Source organism: Staurois parvus, unplaced genomic scaffold, assembly GCF_062004578.1.
Source record: "Staurois parvus isolate SC_StPar_1 unplaced genomic scaffold, SC_StPar_1.0 ptg000596l, whole genome shotgun sequence".
Taxonomy (NCBI): Eukaryota; Metazoa; Chordata; class Amphibia; order Anura; family Ranidae; genus Staurois; species Staurois parvus.
This window is the reverse complement of record NW_028318392.1, coordinates 1455006-1473126: the sequence shown is the minus strand read 5'-3', so window position 1 is coordinate 1473126 and position 18121 is coordinate 1455006. Positions and strand designations below refer to the sequence as shown.

General features: G+C 39.3%; 1 protein-coding gene across 2 annotated transcripts in view; it reads left to right on the top strand.

Annotated features, from left to right (window-relative positions):
• Positions 1 to 18121, top strand: part of DOCK8 (dedicator of cytokinesis 8) — a 195378-nt gene that overhangs the window by 140170 nt on the left and 37087 nt on the right. The window contains exons 27-37 of one of the 2 annotated variants that reach the window (XM_089692587.1): positions 264 to 419; positions 1578 to 1717; positions 1919 to 2088; positions 4661 to 4800; positions 6620 to 6802; positions 6925 to 7054; positions 9620 to 9707; positions 10176 to 10272; positions 12312 to 12446; positions 13951 to 14103; positions 15056 to 15214. In XM_089692587.1, the coding sequence (XP_089548713.1) occupies positions 264 to 419; positions 1578 to 1717; positions 1919 to 2088; positions 4661 to 4800; positions 6620 to 6802; positions 6925 to 7054; positions 9620 to 9707; positions 10176 to 10272; positions 12312 to 12446; positions 13951 to 14103; positions 15056 to 15214 (1551 nt within the window). Of the gene's footprint in view, positions 1 to 263; positions 420 to 1577; positions 1718 to 1918; positions 2089 to 4660; positions 4801 to 6619; positions 6803 to 6924; positions 7055 to 9616; positions 9708 to 10175; positions 10273 to 12311; positions 12447 to 13950; positions 14104 to 15055; positions 15215 to 18121 lie in introns of both variants that reach the window. The other variant, XM_089692586.1, reaches the window with a different exon arrangement.

Sequence of the window (18121 nt, the reverse complement as noted above, 5' to 3'; positions counted from 1 at the left end):
CTTTTCTCCTGTCTCCAAAACTAAAAAAAGTTATGTCTGGAGTTCCACTTTCAGTTTAGTTTTTCGTTTACATACCTATATATTTAGAAACAGATGGATGATGAATATATGTGAGAAATAATATTTAAGATTATATACATTTTTTTTTGTAACATTTATAAAAGTTTTTTATTAAAAAAAAAAATGACATGGTTATGACATACTTTATGTACATTTCTGACAAAGATCTTACTACTAATGAGTCTTTATTTTCATTTTTCCAGTTGACAGCCAAGCTGAATTCTTTCCCAACTCTGAGTTCTATGCGTCTTGAATTCCTACGAATTCTCTGCAGTCATGAGCATTATCTCAACCTGAACCTTTTCTTTGTCACATCATCATCTACACCGTCCTCTCCTTGCCCTTCTATTTCTTCTGAGGTACAGAAGCTTACAAAACAGAAATCTGTTTACACTCGCTGAACTTTGATTCAAATCATGAACTTTTTCTCAGTCTAAGTTTTTATCATTCTGGATTTTGGTTTACACTGCACTGAAACCACTGATCTTATCAATTCTAAATATGGTAAAAAAAATATACATTTTAAGAAAACTCTTTCCTGCACTAAACCGGGGTGGGGTAATATGTACTACACAATCTCAGACAGAAACCTGGCTCTAAGGCTGGCCATACACTATACAATTTTCTGTCCAATTTCCTTTAGATTTACCTTTAACTATGTAGTGCAAGAGCCTGCCTAATTGGATACTATTGAAAGTGTTGTTAGGTTTGACCTCGTATTATATGGTTTTTGGTAAATCTAAAGCAAAATTCTCAAGAATATTGTATAATATATGGACAGCCTTAAGGAGGAGGAGGAACTGAGTGTCTTCATCATCACAAGAGGGAACAGATGCAGTAAGAGGGGCAAAGTTTAACTTTAATCGTTTGTCCAAACTCAGAAAAATATGCAGACAGCCTTTGTTAGCCTTCCCTAAAGTAAATGCTAGTTGCCTGGTTGTCTTGATGATCCAGCAGTTTCAATGTTTTCCATAGTTTCTGATCTGGAACAAGTTTAGGTCTGACCATCATACCATAAATGTAAATGTTACATGTCTTCACCTTCTTTCCATAACTGTGAAACCATACCTTGTTTTTATATTTGTGATTGAAATTTCTGATTGAAATTATGTCATGGATAGACCCACAGAACTGGCCTGCAAACCTTTTCTGGGTCTCACAGGTTTCCTGTACTGCTGTATATTGTACAGATATTGTTACACATATGGTACATTTCCTTTCAGCTACAATATTCCCCTTCCCTGAGTATGAAATGTCAGGGTAAGACCTATTACACTAAACTGCAGGTCTCCTTTCAGAGTCTACAGTACATTTGCGATGTATGCTCAAGCTTTGCAAGTGCAAGCAATATTATCAGCAGTCCTCTTCTCTTTTTCTGGAGAATTGACTATTCCTGCAATATAATAATAAAGTGATGCACACAATAAAAACTATTACCTGTGATGTGTTATGAAGCTAAAGAAATTTAGATACAATAAAAAAGGCATATAATAATGTGAGGAACATTTCTTCTACAGAACTCCAGTTCTTGCTCTAGTTTCCAGGACCAAAGGATTGCAAGTATGTTCGAGCTTTCATCGGAGTACAAGCAGAAGCATTTTCTAACTGGACTTCTCTTCACAGAACTGGAAGCTGTGCTGGACCAGGAGGCAGAAGGGTATTTATATCTACTCTATGGATACCTTGCCCCTTGTGCTAAGCTTTTGTAAAATATGTATTTATGGAAAGACCTAATGCAGGGTGAAAAAATAAATTTGTAGCCACAAGCATTAAACAAATTCAGTTATGCAATTATTTGTGTATAGCTCAGACTTTCATGCTTTGGTTTCTTGTTAAATACTATACCTTTTTTTCTCAGAATCAGTAAAGTGCAAAGGAAAGCTATCAACGCCATCAACAATTTGCTAAGTTCACATGATTTGGACCCACGCTGCCAGAAGATCGAGATCAGAAATAAAATTGCTGCCCTCTATCTCCCACTGGTCAGCACTATTTTGTTGGCCCTTCCTCAGCTACATGATTTTTCAGGTAATCTGATGTTTTGTGTGTTGAAAGCCTCAAATAAAAGGAGGATTAGGAGGGCACAGGGCGATACGACAACTAACTGAAGAGCTCTATTTTATGATGAAGAATCATCCTGTAGATTTTATTTCTTAATAGGAGTACTCCTTGATGTGCATGCAGCATCACCTTTGCGTATGCTTAAAAAGCCCAATTAAAGTCACATATAAATGCATTTAGAAGACATTTAGGGGAATTCTGTAAAGCTATAGAAACTTTTCTGGAAGTGTGCCTAATTTAGGCAAGCAAGTGTACCAGTTTTGCTAACATTACCGATGGTGTGCCAAATTCACGTGCAAACTACCTCCACTTTAAGAACCTGTTGCTATGGTAGTGACATATCCTTAAAGAATTACTGACAGTTCGTAGATTAGGAAACTGGCATACTTAAGACCAGCTCTGTGTTGGCATACACTTGTGCTTAGAGTGGGGCATGTCTGTGATGGGAAGCGGTCATATATGTGACAGTTTCCCGTACAGATCAATATCCCCAGCCCCATTCAAGTGTTGTTACTTATCTGCCTGTCCACCCTTGTACAGTGAGCCATGCATGCACAGCTCACTGTACAAATTCGGCAATACTCAGAGATACTGCATCGCTGGAACCAAGGTGAGTGTAATTCTGCTTTAAGGTGTCCGTTAATGACACAGAGAATAGCTGCGATTCAGAGGATCGCAGCTATTCTCTGGTCATTCACAGTTTATGACACTCAGGAGATCAGCGAGGAGCGATGTTAGCCCTTCACTGGCGATCTGTGTTCTCCCTCCAGATTCTCCAGCCCAGAGCTGGAGAATCGGAGGAACTGCAAACTAAGCAGCAATAATTTACCTCTGTTTAGTAAACTGATCTCTTACTGTAATCTCGCGAGATTATAGTAAAAGCAGCCATTTTCCAGCGTTTGTAGATCATTCTCCCTTTGTTCGGAGAACTGATCTACACCGCTTCATAAAAGGCATTCACAGATTAACTGTGTTCTCCGAGAATTCCGGAGAACTGAGCAGCGATCATTTACTGCTGGTTCATAAACGGACACCTTAATCGCTTAGTGGTCAGAACCTAATAGGGAACTGACATATTAGTTCCCCATCAAGTATGTCTTATTCTTAATTGACAGTGGGTGACAATTGGTGGGTTCAAAAACTGCTATTGGACTGAATTCATTTATTGCCATGTTCTGTCAGTCTACAGCAAAGTGGTCCAACTGGGGAACTAGTCACTAAAAAAAACATGCGGCTATTAGTATAACAGGAGTGGTGGCCGGGGAGAGGGTGCACCTAAGGAAGGAGTGTCCAGTAGCACTCTGACCTTAGCACTGGGCGCTGACAGATTCATGTACTTGTTTGTGACAGGTACATGGATCAGCCGCGAGCACCAATAATTTTGTTGCAGCACCCCAAATGAAATCCTTAAGGTTGTCTACGACACCTTTTATGAATCCCCCCACTGTATGCACAGTTTCAATTTTCATAGTCTTACCACCACTTATCTGCAGTTTTGCAAAGTGTCTAAATATTACTGTGCAGCCCAATAGTCATCGCTTTGGTTAAGTCTTTAATTAAGACATGGTGTTTTCAGTAACAGACCTGGTAAGACACAGCTGCTCTTTCTCTGCAGTACAACCATTTGCAAAGACACTTGTAGTTTGGTAGTTCTGCCAGCAGAGAGCACTGGAGAGAAGCAGTAGTTTCACCAGCAACAATTTTGTTAGTATACTGAATAAAAACCCTAAAAGTCACAAAAAACTCAGACTCAAATGGTTGCCTTACAGAATACAGTTATTGATGGTTAAAGGAAACGTCATAAAAATTGTGTGGTTAAAATACATTTTTTTTAAGGAAAACATCACTAAAACGGTTTATAACATACTAATTTTCCTTTTGCAGGATCTAGTTATGCTCTTGATCAGGGGTGTCCAAACCATAGCCCTCCAGGTGTTGAGGAACTGCAAGTCCCATGAGGCCTTGCAAAATTCTGACATCCACAAGCAAGACTCCCAGAGGCATGATGGGACTTGTAGTACTTCAACAGCTGGAGAGCCATAGTTTGGACACCCCTGCTCTAGATGTCTACTGACATTGGACAATCTCAGTAAACTCCCCCAGATGATATACATTGGGGAAAATCTGTTGGTGCTTTCTGAATGTTAGCTGTTGTTCCACTGCAAGATGTTTAGTACAGAAGGTGTATAGTGGACACACACATACTGTATATATGTTACTAAAGCATCTTGGTTTTTTAAAAATAAACCTGAGTTGAATCTCGCATGTGCAATATACATTCTTCAAAAGAATTCAGCTAGGAACCAATATTGGTTCTTGAACACTGCCCTATGCTAAAGCTGAATAACAATTAAAATGTAAAACATATGCTATGCTAATATACAGCCTTAATCATATATGGGTCCTTCTTTGTATTACACAAACTTTTACAATTCAGGAAGGTAAATTGACATTGCTGCAAATGAGATTTTCTCTCCGAATTCTCTATAAGTTATTATCGTGTACATAATAATGTTTGGAATATTAATTTTTGTATTAGTTCTAGATACACGGAATGGAAAGACGCGTAGTACAGATGAAGAAGCAGAAACTCCAAGCACAATAAATCCAAGCGTTGCAATGGCTGTAGCAGGAAATCAGTTTGGCCTTAAAGCACCCCCAATGGCGCTGTCTTCAGTTGTAAGTTCATTGTTCTTATTATAGCCATGGGTTCAAACAAATCCAGTGAGAACCCAAAAAAATAGTCCACTTTTTATAGATAAATTCACAGATCAGCAGCTCAGTGTTCATTCTACAGGGGATTGCAAAAAGGCAGGTAAGTGTCTTTGATTGCAGAAGAAACAGTGCACGTCTGCAAAAAAGATGCTTATGGTCGCATTTTGTTATTTTTTGAATTTAGTTCTGCTTTAACCCTGTGCAAACTCTTACAAGATCAGCTCAGAGTTAAATGAGAGTTTCTTTTCATTGTTCTGGTGAGTGAATGGATTGGTAAGAAAGAAAACAGAAGGTAAGTATAAGTATCAAGGTAGCAGGGCTACCGTTTAAGTCAACCTGTTGCTTTTCCATGGATGACACAGATTTTCTTTAAAGTGCTACCTAATAGCATCTCTATCAAAACTTATTCAGATCAACAACAATGACAAGACACTGACAAAAGGTAAATAAAATTTAGTATTGGCTTAGCAAAACCATTGTCATTTGAAAATTATGCACAGCCTGCCTCAAAAGGCTTCTATAATAGGTCATCGAGCAGGAATGCATTTTTACAGAACTTCATCCCTGGAGGAAAAGTACTTCAACAATTAAATTTATGACAGAATGAGTATTGCATAGCAATACCATAGCCCTATCCTAGCACATGCTTTGAATTGTGGGGCAAGCAATATTATTATTATTATACAGTATTTATAAAGCGCCAATAGTTCGCTCAGCGCTGTACATTACAAAGGGGGACAGAACATGTGAAAAAGCAATACCAATACAATGCAAAACATGAGGGGATTGAGGGCCCTGCTCTTTCGAGCTTACAATCTAGGAGGGAGGGGATGGTGGCACAGGAGGAGATAGCTGTGGGGGATGGAGTGGTAGGAAGAGTGGAGGAGGTCAGCAAGTTAGCAGGGGGTGGGGTAGGCTTCCCTGATGAGGTGGGTTTTCAGGGTGCACCTAAAGGAGAGGAGAGTAGGTGATAATCTGATGGGTTAGGGCAGGGAGTTCCAGAGGATGGGTGACACCCTGGAGAAGTCCTGGAGGTGGGCATGGGAGGAGGAGACCAGGAAACTAGAGAGAAGGAGGTCTTGTGAGGAGCGGAGTGTGCGTGCTGGGAGGTACTTGGATATTAGGTCAGTGATGTCGTTCGGGGCAGTATGGTGGACAGCTTTGTACGTCAGTGTTAGGATTTTGAATTTGATCCATTGCGCAATCGGAAGCCAGTGGAGGGATTGGCAGAGGGGGGTGGCGGAAACAGAGCGGTTGGAAAGGTGAATGAGTCTGGTAGCCGTATTCAGGATCGACTGAAGCGGGGATAGCCTGTGGTGAGGCAGGTCAGTGAGGAGGGAGTTGCAGTAATCGAGTTATGATATGATGAGGGAGTGGATGAGCTGTTTAGTGGTTTCTGGAGTTAGGAACGCGCGTATTTTGGCGATGTTGCGGAGGTGGAGTCTGCATGAGTTTGTTAAAGATTGGACTTGGGGCTGGAAGGATAGGTTGGAGTCCAGAATGACACCAAGTACTCTGGCCTGCGGGGCGGGTTTGATGGTGGCGTTGTTGGATGTGATGGAGAAGTCAATGGGGGGTGGTGTCCGGGCTGAGGGGAAGACAAGAAACTCGGTTTTGGAGAGGTTCAGTTTAAGGAAGTGGAGTGACATCCATTGCATCTCAGTCAAAGGTTACTGCTACACTGTTATTAATGCTGTACATTCTTAAAAAAAAAATATTTCAACCTGTTCTATGTATATCTGTTACATATTATAGCACGAACTCCATTTTTGTCACTTTCCAGCCTCTTAAGATGTACACGACATTAAGTCCAGAATCTACACGGAACCTACTTACCTGCTTTCTGTGGATAATGAAGAATGCAGAACAGAGTGTCATCCAAAAGTGGCTTGCCTACTTAACACCTCTACAGCTGAATAGAATACTGGATCTACTCTATATGTGTGTCTCCTGCTTTGAGTACAAGGTATTTTTTGACAGATCATAATAGTCACACATTATTCCTCAGTATACTTAACTCCTAAGGAGGGTTACTGCCTCAATACTTTTTTTTAAATAATTGTATCAATTAAGCATACTATCTTTCAGGGAAAGCAATCACCAGACAAGGTGAGCACTTTGGTGCTTCAGAAGTCCAGGGATGTAAAAGCTCGCTTGGAAGAAGCATTGTTACGTGGGGAAGGAGCTAGGGGAGAAATGATGAGACGCTGGAAAACAGGTATCTACTTAGAAGCTAGTCTACATCAAGATGTTTGAGAACTTCTCATGAGAAAGACTACTGAAAGTTTGTACGATCGTATGTACTAGGCAGCCAATGTTCTAACAAAAGGTGGTGCAGCTGATGCCTACATTTAATTTGCTTTTTTTTTCTGTTCTTTCCTTTTATTGTCAATAGGAAACTCATGTTTTAAGCACTCCTAAAAGGTGTCTCCTGGCTGTTATACTAAACTAACTGGTATTTCCTGGGTGGAACAGTTTGATAAACTTTTGAAATGAAAAACAAACAAAGCATGTCCCTCTATAGTGTGTACTAGCCTCAATTCAAAGCACCTAACGTGGTTCTAGTCTGCTCTCTTTTTCCTCTACTTTATGCATGAGTCACTTCTGACAGGTTTTTCTGACACCACAGAATCTTGGGACAACATCACCTCCCATCCATCACACAGCAGGTGACTGACAGCCCCAGCTATGCATGTTTCCATATAAGACTGTGCAGAGGGAGAGGGAGAAGTGCCCATTCCCTTCACTCAGATCTCAGCTTACACTTAACTCCCTGCTCTATGCTGTACATTGTGTGACATCAGATCCCCGTCCCCTGTCTTCTAGAGTTCATAGATTCTGTGTAAAAGGTGAGCTTTAGGAGGCTGTAGAGGATAGAGTGCTGCAGATAAACAGACACAACTTATGGATTTATTTCATATCTATATATCACCTGAGGCTTGACACTTCAGTGGGTATATGTAAGGGTTTACAACCACTTTAAAGTAAATCTGCAGTAAAAATGGAAACAATTGTACACTAATAATTTTAGAACAATGTTAGAATACTCTTTATTTTACTATCAATCACTCTAGAGTACCCCCAGGCTGCAGTGTATTTGTAAATACTGACCCCTAGGTAGAAGAGTTGTAGGCACAAACCTTCCCCTATTTAACAATATGATACTTAGTCAGGCCTGGATATAAGCACATATGAGACAGTGACATTCATTTCTTCTCAAGTCAGAATTTGCATAGGTATTGCAAGGTGGCTCTGGGGTGGTACCAACAGAGAAGCTAAAGATATTCCCTGTCATCCTCAGGTGCTTTATTTCCTACAAAAGTATTAATTTACAGTTGTTTAATACTGATTCTTTGGGAAGAAATGAGAAGTAGTCAGATTATGATGAGGTTGGCACAAAACAATCAAAAAGCCCTCCACTTCAAAACTGGCATGAAAGAGAGTAAATCGTTTTCTATGCCCAGCAGTATGACCATTAAAGACTTCTCTACCATAATGAAGAGGTGAGAAATAATGGGGCACAATGTAATTAAGTATACCACTTGTAGTGATCATTTGATTATAGTAAGTCTGAATTTTGCATGTCCAGTAGTTCTCATTTTATTTCTGAATGAAATGAGTGAAGCAAATAGGCCAATCAACATATTTAGAACAGAAGCTGGTAAGCATTTGCAGTAAAGATTTCTAAAACCCTGCCATACCTATACTGAAGGTATTTTTGTTTTCTTCATGAAATTGGGTTTTCACTCTATTATAATCCTCAAACTTCATTTTATTTTCAAATATTATTTTCATCTTTTAACTTTTGTGTCAAGTAGTTGATGCAAAAGAAAATAAAAAATTGATTTATAAAAGGAGAGATTAAAAAAATTAAGCAAAAATAATATTAACATTTATAAAGACTGATCTTGAGTATGGGGTATGATACAAGGCATTGCTCTGTCTGGAAGGATGTAGAAAATTTAAAGCAGGCACAAAGGTAAACCACTCAAATAATAAAATAGATGGGAGGATTCATTTTCAATGTAATGGTTCAGTCTTGGAAAAAATGCTGTAGCCTTTACTTGTCTGATGTGCACTAGTAAGTGACAACTGCAGTATAATTGGTTGTGTTAGGCAAGAGTGGGCCTTTTCCTTGGAAGTCTGAAGAGTTTTGTAAACTGTTAATTCTCCTAAAGGACATCTAACACCTTTATATTGTTAAGCAGTTAAAGTATATTCTCAAAGCATTGCAAACAGGTTTATTCCACAAATGTTTCTGTCACTGGTAAGGCAAGATATAAATTCCTATTGATAATGGTGGTAAGGAAGCAACAGCACTGTCAACATTTCCTTTAAAAGTTAACTTTTAATCTTTGTGGTATGTTGTATGATTGGTTAAATGAAAAGGCCCCAGAAAATGTGACTTGAATCATTGCTCAGATGGTCTGTAAAGTACATTTCATAGGGAACTACAGAAATAATTGGAGATGAAATGTACAAATACTAAATGTTAGTTTAGCACATCAACTGGATGGATACTGGATAGATGACAGGTCAGTTTAGAGGCTTTCTTTCTGTACATTCTTTTCAAAGAACAGGTTTAGCTGAGTATAAGTGCTATCTGATTCATACATAACTGCTAATTTTCAGGCTTGCATCTTTAATCAGTAAAGAAAAGTCGGTATTTGTCTGACATAATACATTGTTGTCACAGGATGTGTTTTAATAAATCATGCATGAAAATGCAAGGACGATAGGTTGTCGTTTGAAATTATGGGTGACATTGTCTTCTCTGTAGCAGGGAATGACAAATTTGCTGGCCTTAATGAGAACCTGCGGTGGAGGAAGGAGCAGACACACTGGCGCCAAGCTAACGAGAGGCTAAATATGTAAGCACCTTTACTTTGTAACTGATAATGTTACCGGTCTCAATGAGAACAATAATATATTATAGTGGGGTCATGATATAGTATAGTATGCAAATCACTGAGTGTAATAACACATTGGAGTAGGTATAAATTACAGTGGATGAGATGAGTGAAAACATGGTGTCATTAGAGAGGTTGTTCATGACTTACTTTGTTTCTTACATTACTCCACTCCTCCTGTGGGGTGGAGAAGGAGGGGAGTCACATGACCAGATAAGTAAATATACTATTTCAATAAATGTAAAAACTATTGTCAGATAAGTAATAAATAAACAAACATGTATCAATAAATGTTTCTGTGTTGAATAGATTGTGGAGCAACATTTGTTTGCTGGGTACTGCAGATTACGTCAACAAATAGCTGTTGTATTGTGTGCCTTTGTTTTTATGATAGAGATCACTTTTGAATAAAGTATATTTTTATAACAGGGCAAAGGCCGAAATGGACCAGGAAGCCATCATGAGTGGAAACTTGGCTACTGAAGCCAACTTGATTATTCTGGATGTGGTAGAAACCATATTACAGGTTGGATTTAATGAGCATTGTGGACTTATTCATGTTGGACCATAAAAATAGTTTTCTGCATATCATATTGTTTTTAGAAATTTTAAATCAAATTCTAGTGCTCTTCAAGTTCTTAGTTTTTTTTGTTTTATACACTATATGCTGGGACAGATTTATATTTTTTTTCTCCCCTAGGCCAGATACCCAAAACTGGTTTATCAAGACTTACAATATCGTACCATTATTGTAGCACCCTACTAGTGTAGGATGCTAGGTAAATTTAGCTTTTAGCTCCTTCTGCAATGAAGGGAGCAGTGAGTGTTTGTTCTGGCTTAATCAGCATCTGACAGGCTAGGAGAGTGCTTCTCCTTGCCTCTGAACGCAGCTTTGTGAGATTAGGGTAGATTCATATCAACCTGCCTAAATATTTATTGGGTTCCAGCCAATAACTGGAGAGGAGTGTCCAGGTAGGGGTCTGGGATGGAGATAAATATATTGATACACTGCAGTGCAGGGTTCCTTCTCACCAAGAGGGTTCCAGAGGTGCAGGGCTTCTGCTGTCAAGCAGCCCATGGACTGTACAACTGCTCTAGGAGGCCTCTGAAGTCCCAGGATTACATGGACTTTACTTAGAATTAACTGCAGAACTGCACCACCAGGGATGCAGTCCTGAGAGGCAGCATCTCACTCACTGGATTTCTGGAAGGCGGCAGCTGTCCTAGGGACTTGTAAGTAGTGACATTAAGTTGATCCTTGAGTCTGTGTGCTAAAGAAGAGCTCTGAGTACCAACCTCTGTTCAAGGTAACCATATATCCAAAAGACTTGCTTCATGGCCTTCAATAGTGGAGCCTTAGACTGTTCAGCACCCGTTAACTATCAAGGAGAGAATTTCCTGTGAAAGAGATTTTCCTCACAGTCCCCAGCTGTGAGGTTATAGACTGCCAAAACACTTTCCCCATGGTCCCCAGCTGTGAGGCCCTAACTTGCTAAAGAATCACTCCATGGTCTTCAGCTGTAGGGGTTTGGATGGCTCACTCTTCACAGTTATATGCCCCACATTTTTGCTTTGTGGACCTCAGCTGTGAAAAGTGTTAATGCATTCAGTCAGTCACCTCATGGTTTTCAGCTGTGAAACTTCTAGACTGTTCAAGCACTGGTGCACATCTAAAGAGAAAATTGTCCTCCAGTTGCTGTGTTTTTTGTATCTGTTTTGGAGTATCCCATGCTCTCAGCCCCTCTCATGTTACACATTTTTCTCTGCAATAAACTACAAAAAGACAATCCCTAGACTGTTCATTGGAGCCAGTGTGAATGGACATTTGCTTGGGTGAATGGTGGCCTCTGCACTGTTTGGAAATTAAACAGTTAATATCTGCAGGCCCCTGTGGGGGTAGCGTTACATTAGCAATATGTTGTTCTTACATGTCTGCATAGACAACAGCAGAACTGTGCTGACAGAGCCAGAAACCTCCACAGCGATACAAACTGTAATGTTATGACAAAAAACATGTCAACAGAGACATTATCAGTAATATACTGACACAAGCATAAACATGTCTACTGAGACACAGTATGTCCCATATTGACATAACCAGAACTGTCAGCACAGTCAGTACCCTACAGACACAGTCACAAACATGTCTACAGACTCAAATTCGGTACCATACGGTTAGAATCAAAAACCTGTCAGCAGTGACATAATACCACACTAACAAAAACAGGAGGGGGTTGGGGTCACTGCAGGTAGCTGGGAGGCTATGGAGAGGGCTAGTGGGGCAGGTGGATGTAGAAGTGACCGTGGATGGGGCTGAAGTTTACTGCAGGTGGGTGGAGGGTTCTAGCTTGGCAGACAAGTGACTGGGGGCTGTAGTGGAGGCTGAGGGGCACTGCAGGTGGATATAAAGAGGGCTTGGGAGCACTGCAGTTACAGTAGCTGAGGGAAGGCTGTGGAAGAGTTGAACTCCTGGAAATATTGTACAGTTCATCTGAGAAAGTATGCTTTGTATGTAATTGTTCTTCTTTTCAATATGTTCCTTTAAGTCCCTGTTAATTATTTTAGGTCAGCTTATCTGCAGATTGCAAGGATAATCAACTTGGAGGAGTCCTTAAAGTACTTGTGCACTCTCTGAGCACTAATCAGAGCAACACCTACCTGGCCCATTGCTTTTCTTCCATCCGACTGCTAATCATCAAGGTATGGCAACTAGTCAAAAATCTGATGTTGCACTGCAAAGTAACCAGAATGTAATCTAAGGTTTTACCCATCATTAAATACATGCAAGGCCTGTGTGCAGTTATGAGTTCACATTGCTGCCCATCCACACCCTATTACTCATTTAGAAAGAGAGTCAGCATAGAATATATTCATATTACATAAATCAGCACTTGCCTAGATCTAAGATTGTTGGAACTACTGACATCAGAGGATAAAGCATTTTGTGTAGAATTAAAGGGAATATTGAAGTAAAAATAAGCAGAAGTAGGAGGTGTTTAGACCAGTGTTTCTCAACATCCAGGGCGCAGCTCGCTCGTAGCCTCCCTCCTGCTGGACTCCTGGTTGACAGCTGCCACAATGAGTCTTTGCAAAGATGACATTTTTTGTTTCTCTGTGCCAGCACTGGCTGCTTTCCCCCTATTTGGCTATGACTTGACAGCTGCTACTGTCACAGTCTCTACATCTAGCGCTGTTTGCTTCCATTCTGTGGCCGTCAGGTGGGTGGGCAGTGCCTACCTCACAGACCACAGAATAGAAGGCTGCTTAAGGAGTTGCAGTGCTAAACGAGTAGAATGCTGCCCCTTCCCACAGTACTGCACAGAAACAGGGGGGGAGCAATAGCTGGCAAGTTATAAATGGGGTGAAGCACTGAAAAAACATTGAGGGGTTTCATGGTAATTACAGTTTTCTAGGGTATGAATTCATGGTGCTGGTATAGAGGTTGGGAATTACTGGAGAAGGTAATGCAAGGTACTGCTCAGTGATGAACCACTGAAAGGAAGGAGCAGGATTTCTTGTGAATTACAAGTTGCTGATTTTGCTAGGAAATAAATTCATGGTACTGTTGTGTGGATTGGGGATTACTAGAGAACGATATTGAAGGGGGTGGAAGCTATTGGGTGATTGTATGATTGCCTAATTTAAAACTAATTTTACTGATAAAATATGTTGTTGCTTTACATAAAATTCAGATGTGGTGTGATTTTAGGCCCATGTCACACTTGCAATCCTGTCGCTTGCAGCAAATGACCAGTGACAGGATCACCAGGTTAGGTCAAAATGCAAATGAAGCCATATGAATAAATGAAAATTAATACATATTTTGCATTCCCATATTTTTATTCTATGAGTATAAACTTTTCACTTAGCTTAGTAAATGTGGTAAAAATTAACTTTGCAAAGTATACCCAATCACATGCAAGAAAAAAAATTTATTTTGGCAGCTTGCACATTATTGGATGACGGCAATCAGCAGAGCTTCACCTCATTCACAAAGCTAAAGGAAAATTCCCTTTCAAAGTGAATAGCCCATTTGCCAATAGTAAATCAACCCCAATGTCTATGAAAAACGTTAACTAAATTAGGGAAAATATCATTATTAACTCTTTATACAGCTACTGTACAGTTTAATATTTACTCAATGCTGACTAAAGAAAACATGAAAAGAATTACTATACCTTTTTAACCTTGTGATTTCTTATAGTTTGGGGACGTTCTGTTCGAAGAAGAAGTGGAGCAATGTGCTGATCTCTGCCAGAAGGTCTTACATCACTGCAGCAGTGCTTTGGAAAGCACAAGGAGCCAAGCATGTGCAACCCTTTACCTGATCATGAGATACAGCTTCAGTAGTACCAGTGTAGGTTCTTGTAATCTTACAAATATATTAAAGAAGTGTACAAGTATAGGATTTTGCATGATGCCATTCTCTGTTTACATGTACTCAACTATTTTTAACATTACAGTGATTTTAAGATTACCATGTATAAAATTAGCAATCAGTCAGTTCAAAGTGCTATTTCAGGTGAACCCTAGAAAGAGGAGTCATTATTTTGCTTTCTATATTTTTTGAGAGACTACAATCAGGATCTCCCCTGCCATAGTTCCATGCTATCTTGCAGTCTCCATCTGCTAGAAATTGGGGTGGTCTCATTTATTTTTTTCATTATACATGATTTGAAATACATTACAAATTCAACAGACAAAGTGGGACCCATCATAACTGCTTCAGAGTCCAAAATATTTAAGTAAGCCTGCAATAGAAATAAATTGTGTGAGGACAACTGTCTCCGTGTAGATGTGGTCACACTCACTGGGGTGGTCCCAATAATATCAATTGCAAATCTTAGCAAAAGACATCTCCTATCTGAGAAAAGTGTTGAAATACAAACTTAAGTATGAATATAAAAGTATGTCAATATATCCATTCATATAGGCAATAATAAAACTTTATTACAGTACAAAAACACACTTTTCTTTTAAAGTATTTTAAAATAATGCATAATGCAAGGCCCTACATATTATCCAACAAGTTATAACATATCATGCGCATTTGTAAGCGCAAATGAAGGTAAAAAGACCAAATTGTATATAGAGTATATGCCTGTGCTTCAAGGATCAAAATATATGAACTTTATGAAGAATCACTCTCCAGATACATCTGTTATACACTGGTGCCTCTGCTACTAATCACCTTCCTAAATTGAAGGGCCTTATTACCTCCTAACTATGTTGTCTGCCTGTCTTACCTTGGAACACAGTAAAAGAAACACAATAATTTATGCAAATGTGGTTATGTGTAATTCATCTAGAACTTCGCCCGAGTGAAAATGCAAGTTACCATGTCGTTAGCTTCACTGGTTGGTAAGTCACAGGATTTCAATGAAGAATATCTGCGCAAATCACTGAGGAGCATTTTGGCATATGCTGAGGAAGATGAAGATATGCAGTCTACTTTTTTTCCTGCACAGGTAATGTACATGCAACAATTACATAATGTATAGTAAGCATAATTGTATGTTAATGTGTGATACAGTTCACCAATATAAGGTGGCACCCCACTTACCACAAATGTAAGAGGATTCTACACTGACTACCAATGTAAGGATCTGTTTTACCACTGATCACCAATGTAAAGGGGCACTACACTGACCACCAATTTAAGGTGACACCAGTGTAATAATAGGCATTTCTCCACTGACCAGTAATAAAATGCAGCACGTAGCTGACCACCAATGTAAAAGGGACCACACTGGCCATCAGTGTCAGAGAGCACTTCTTCAATGACTACCAATCAGATGGGGCACTTCTTCACTGACCACTAAGGAAAGGGGCAATTTTCCACTGACTTGTACGTCAGTCTAAAAAAAAAATTACACTTGACTATGTATGTGCACTGACCATCAATGTTACAGTGTACCACCAATTCACTCTTTTTTTTTTAGCTTTGGATTTTCTATTCTGGCTTTTCTGTTTCATTTATGATTATTACTAAAAATACTTTGTGCTTGTATACAGGAGGGAGGTCATGTACACTATGTACACCACTGACATGATTTGATCATCATTTGCTTTTGAAATCTTAAATAGCCCAAGTAATTAAAGAACTTCAGTCTAAACACAGATGTTACAAGAGTTCCTAATGGCAGACCTATCTAAGCTGTGCCTGGATCAAGGGTCACATTGCTATAGCATATCTGCTGCTCCTCTATATCATTACAGGAGTCATCAGCATTTCTCTGTCCTTCACACCCTTTTTAAATCTGTTAGCTGGAGTTTGTAGGCTGGTTAAAAAAAAAGGAGAATAAGTACCCTATTTTATTTACCATTACCACACCGAGGGCTAATCTTTAATGAGATATAAGGGGGCTCCGTTCTGGTTTCTCCACCCTGGAGCTATTATTTGTGCTTCAGCAGTCTTTTATATGCTTGTGTTAATTACAGTAGTGGTTTATGATCTATGTGGTATGGAAAAATCCCAGTGACATTTCCCTAAACATACACAACAACATTGAACTGTTTGCAATAGAAGCTTTATATAACACAACTTGTATTTCAGGTTTAGCTATGTCAACATATTCTACAATCTATAATTGTAACTGGGAGGTAAACCCATTGTTAAATGTCACATAGGAACTTGAGGTGCCATGTAAATATACTGTAGCTGTGTGACTGTCAACTTAGAATAGTGCTTTATTTAGCATTGCAAAATGCCTAATAAATACAGTATATCATGTATCTGGTGTGCATTACTTCCGAATTCAGGGGAGTAGCCGAACTCCTTAAGGTACTTACATACGGAAGGAGGCCTTAGCAACCTAGGATTCAGAATCACTCAAGGCATACCAAATGTTAATCTAAGCTGGCCATAGACTAATGCCCCGTACATATGATGAGAAAATCATACGAAAAATTTAGTGGAACCACTGATCGAATGACTTTCTCTTCCTTGATGAGCAGGATGTTTTAACCGATAACGATATTGTGAACGAAAAAATCTAGTTGAACAATAGTGAAAAATGTTGTCGTTTTGCATATTAACGACTGATTTTCTATGCGGTGGTTTGACGGTCGTACGAAAAAAATCTATCAAGCGCTATCACGCATGAGCGGAAACAGAAGATGACTTGGATGTTTGTGTCCAAGGAATCTTCTTAAACACGAACGAAAAATCCAAATGCTAAAAGTAGATTGGCCTAATGAGATAATGAAACCAGAATGATGCATATTCTATTTTTATGTATCACTATTTATGTATATAGGTAATGTAATAAACTATATTATACTCATTGCTGTTAATTGTTGTGTATATCGCTCGTTCTGGCCGGAAGGGCGTGGCGACAAGGTCACACGCACACTGCATCACTTCCACAGAAGACGTCAACACTACGTATTGCCCGATGAACAATTTTTTTTAGATTGGTTAATGTGGGCCACGATTTCGACCAACGAACGAACGCCTCTCGGTCGTCGGATGACTGATCGGTTGATTTTCTAATCGTGTGTTCCCACCTTAAGGTTTCTCTTGTTCAGCCCTGTGGGGGCCAACAGTTTTCTGAATGAAAGATGTCTGGTGCGATGGTACTGCCAAGGCTACCCTGGGCTCGAATCTTGCTTTGTGTATGGCAGCTTTAAGTTGGCCATACGTCATACAATTTTCTTATTTAATTTCCTTTAGATTCACCTTCAACTATGTAGTGCAAGGGGTTGCCTGATTGCATACACATTGAAAGTGTTTAGGTTTGACCTCATGTTATATGGTTTTGGTAAATCTAAAGGAAAATTGTACAAGGAATTTGTATAAGGTATGAACAGCCTTAGCCTGTAATCAGCATTCATGTTTGTACTAAACCCTTTGTAGTTATCATGGGAACAAAAAAAATCAGAGATTCAGTACTTTGTGTAGACACAATGAGGACGATTTACTAAAACTGGAGAGTGCAAAACCTGGTGCAGCTCTGCATAGAAACCAATCAGCTTCCAGGTTTTATTGTTAAAGCTTAATTGAACAAGCTGAAGTTAGATGGTGATTGGCTATCATGCACAGCGGCACCAGATTTTGCACTCTCCAGTTTTAGTAAATCGACCCCAATAAGCTTTTTATATCCAGTGAAATGGAAATAAATCACACTTATTGTAAAATTCTTTTCTCTGAGTTCATTTAAGGACACAAGATTTGGAGAAAATTAGATTATGCTGCTGTCTACATGAGCATTTGGACAATGGCAAACAAAAAAAAATAAAACGTGACCAGCCTGGTATAGCCCTCCCACTCTGCCCAGTTTGTAGAAAAAGCAGTACTAGAAGTAAGATCACAAATATGGGGGGGAACTGTGTTCCTTAATGAAATTCAAAAAAGATTTTATAGAAAGTAGAAA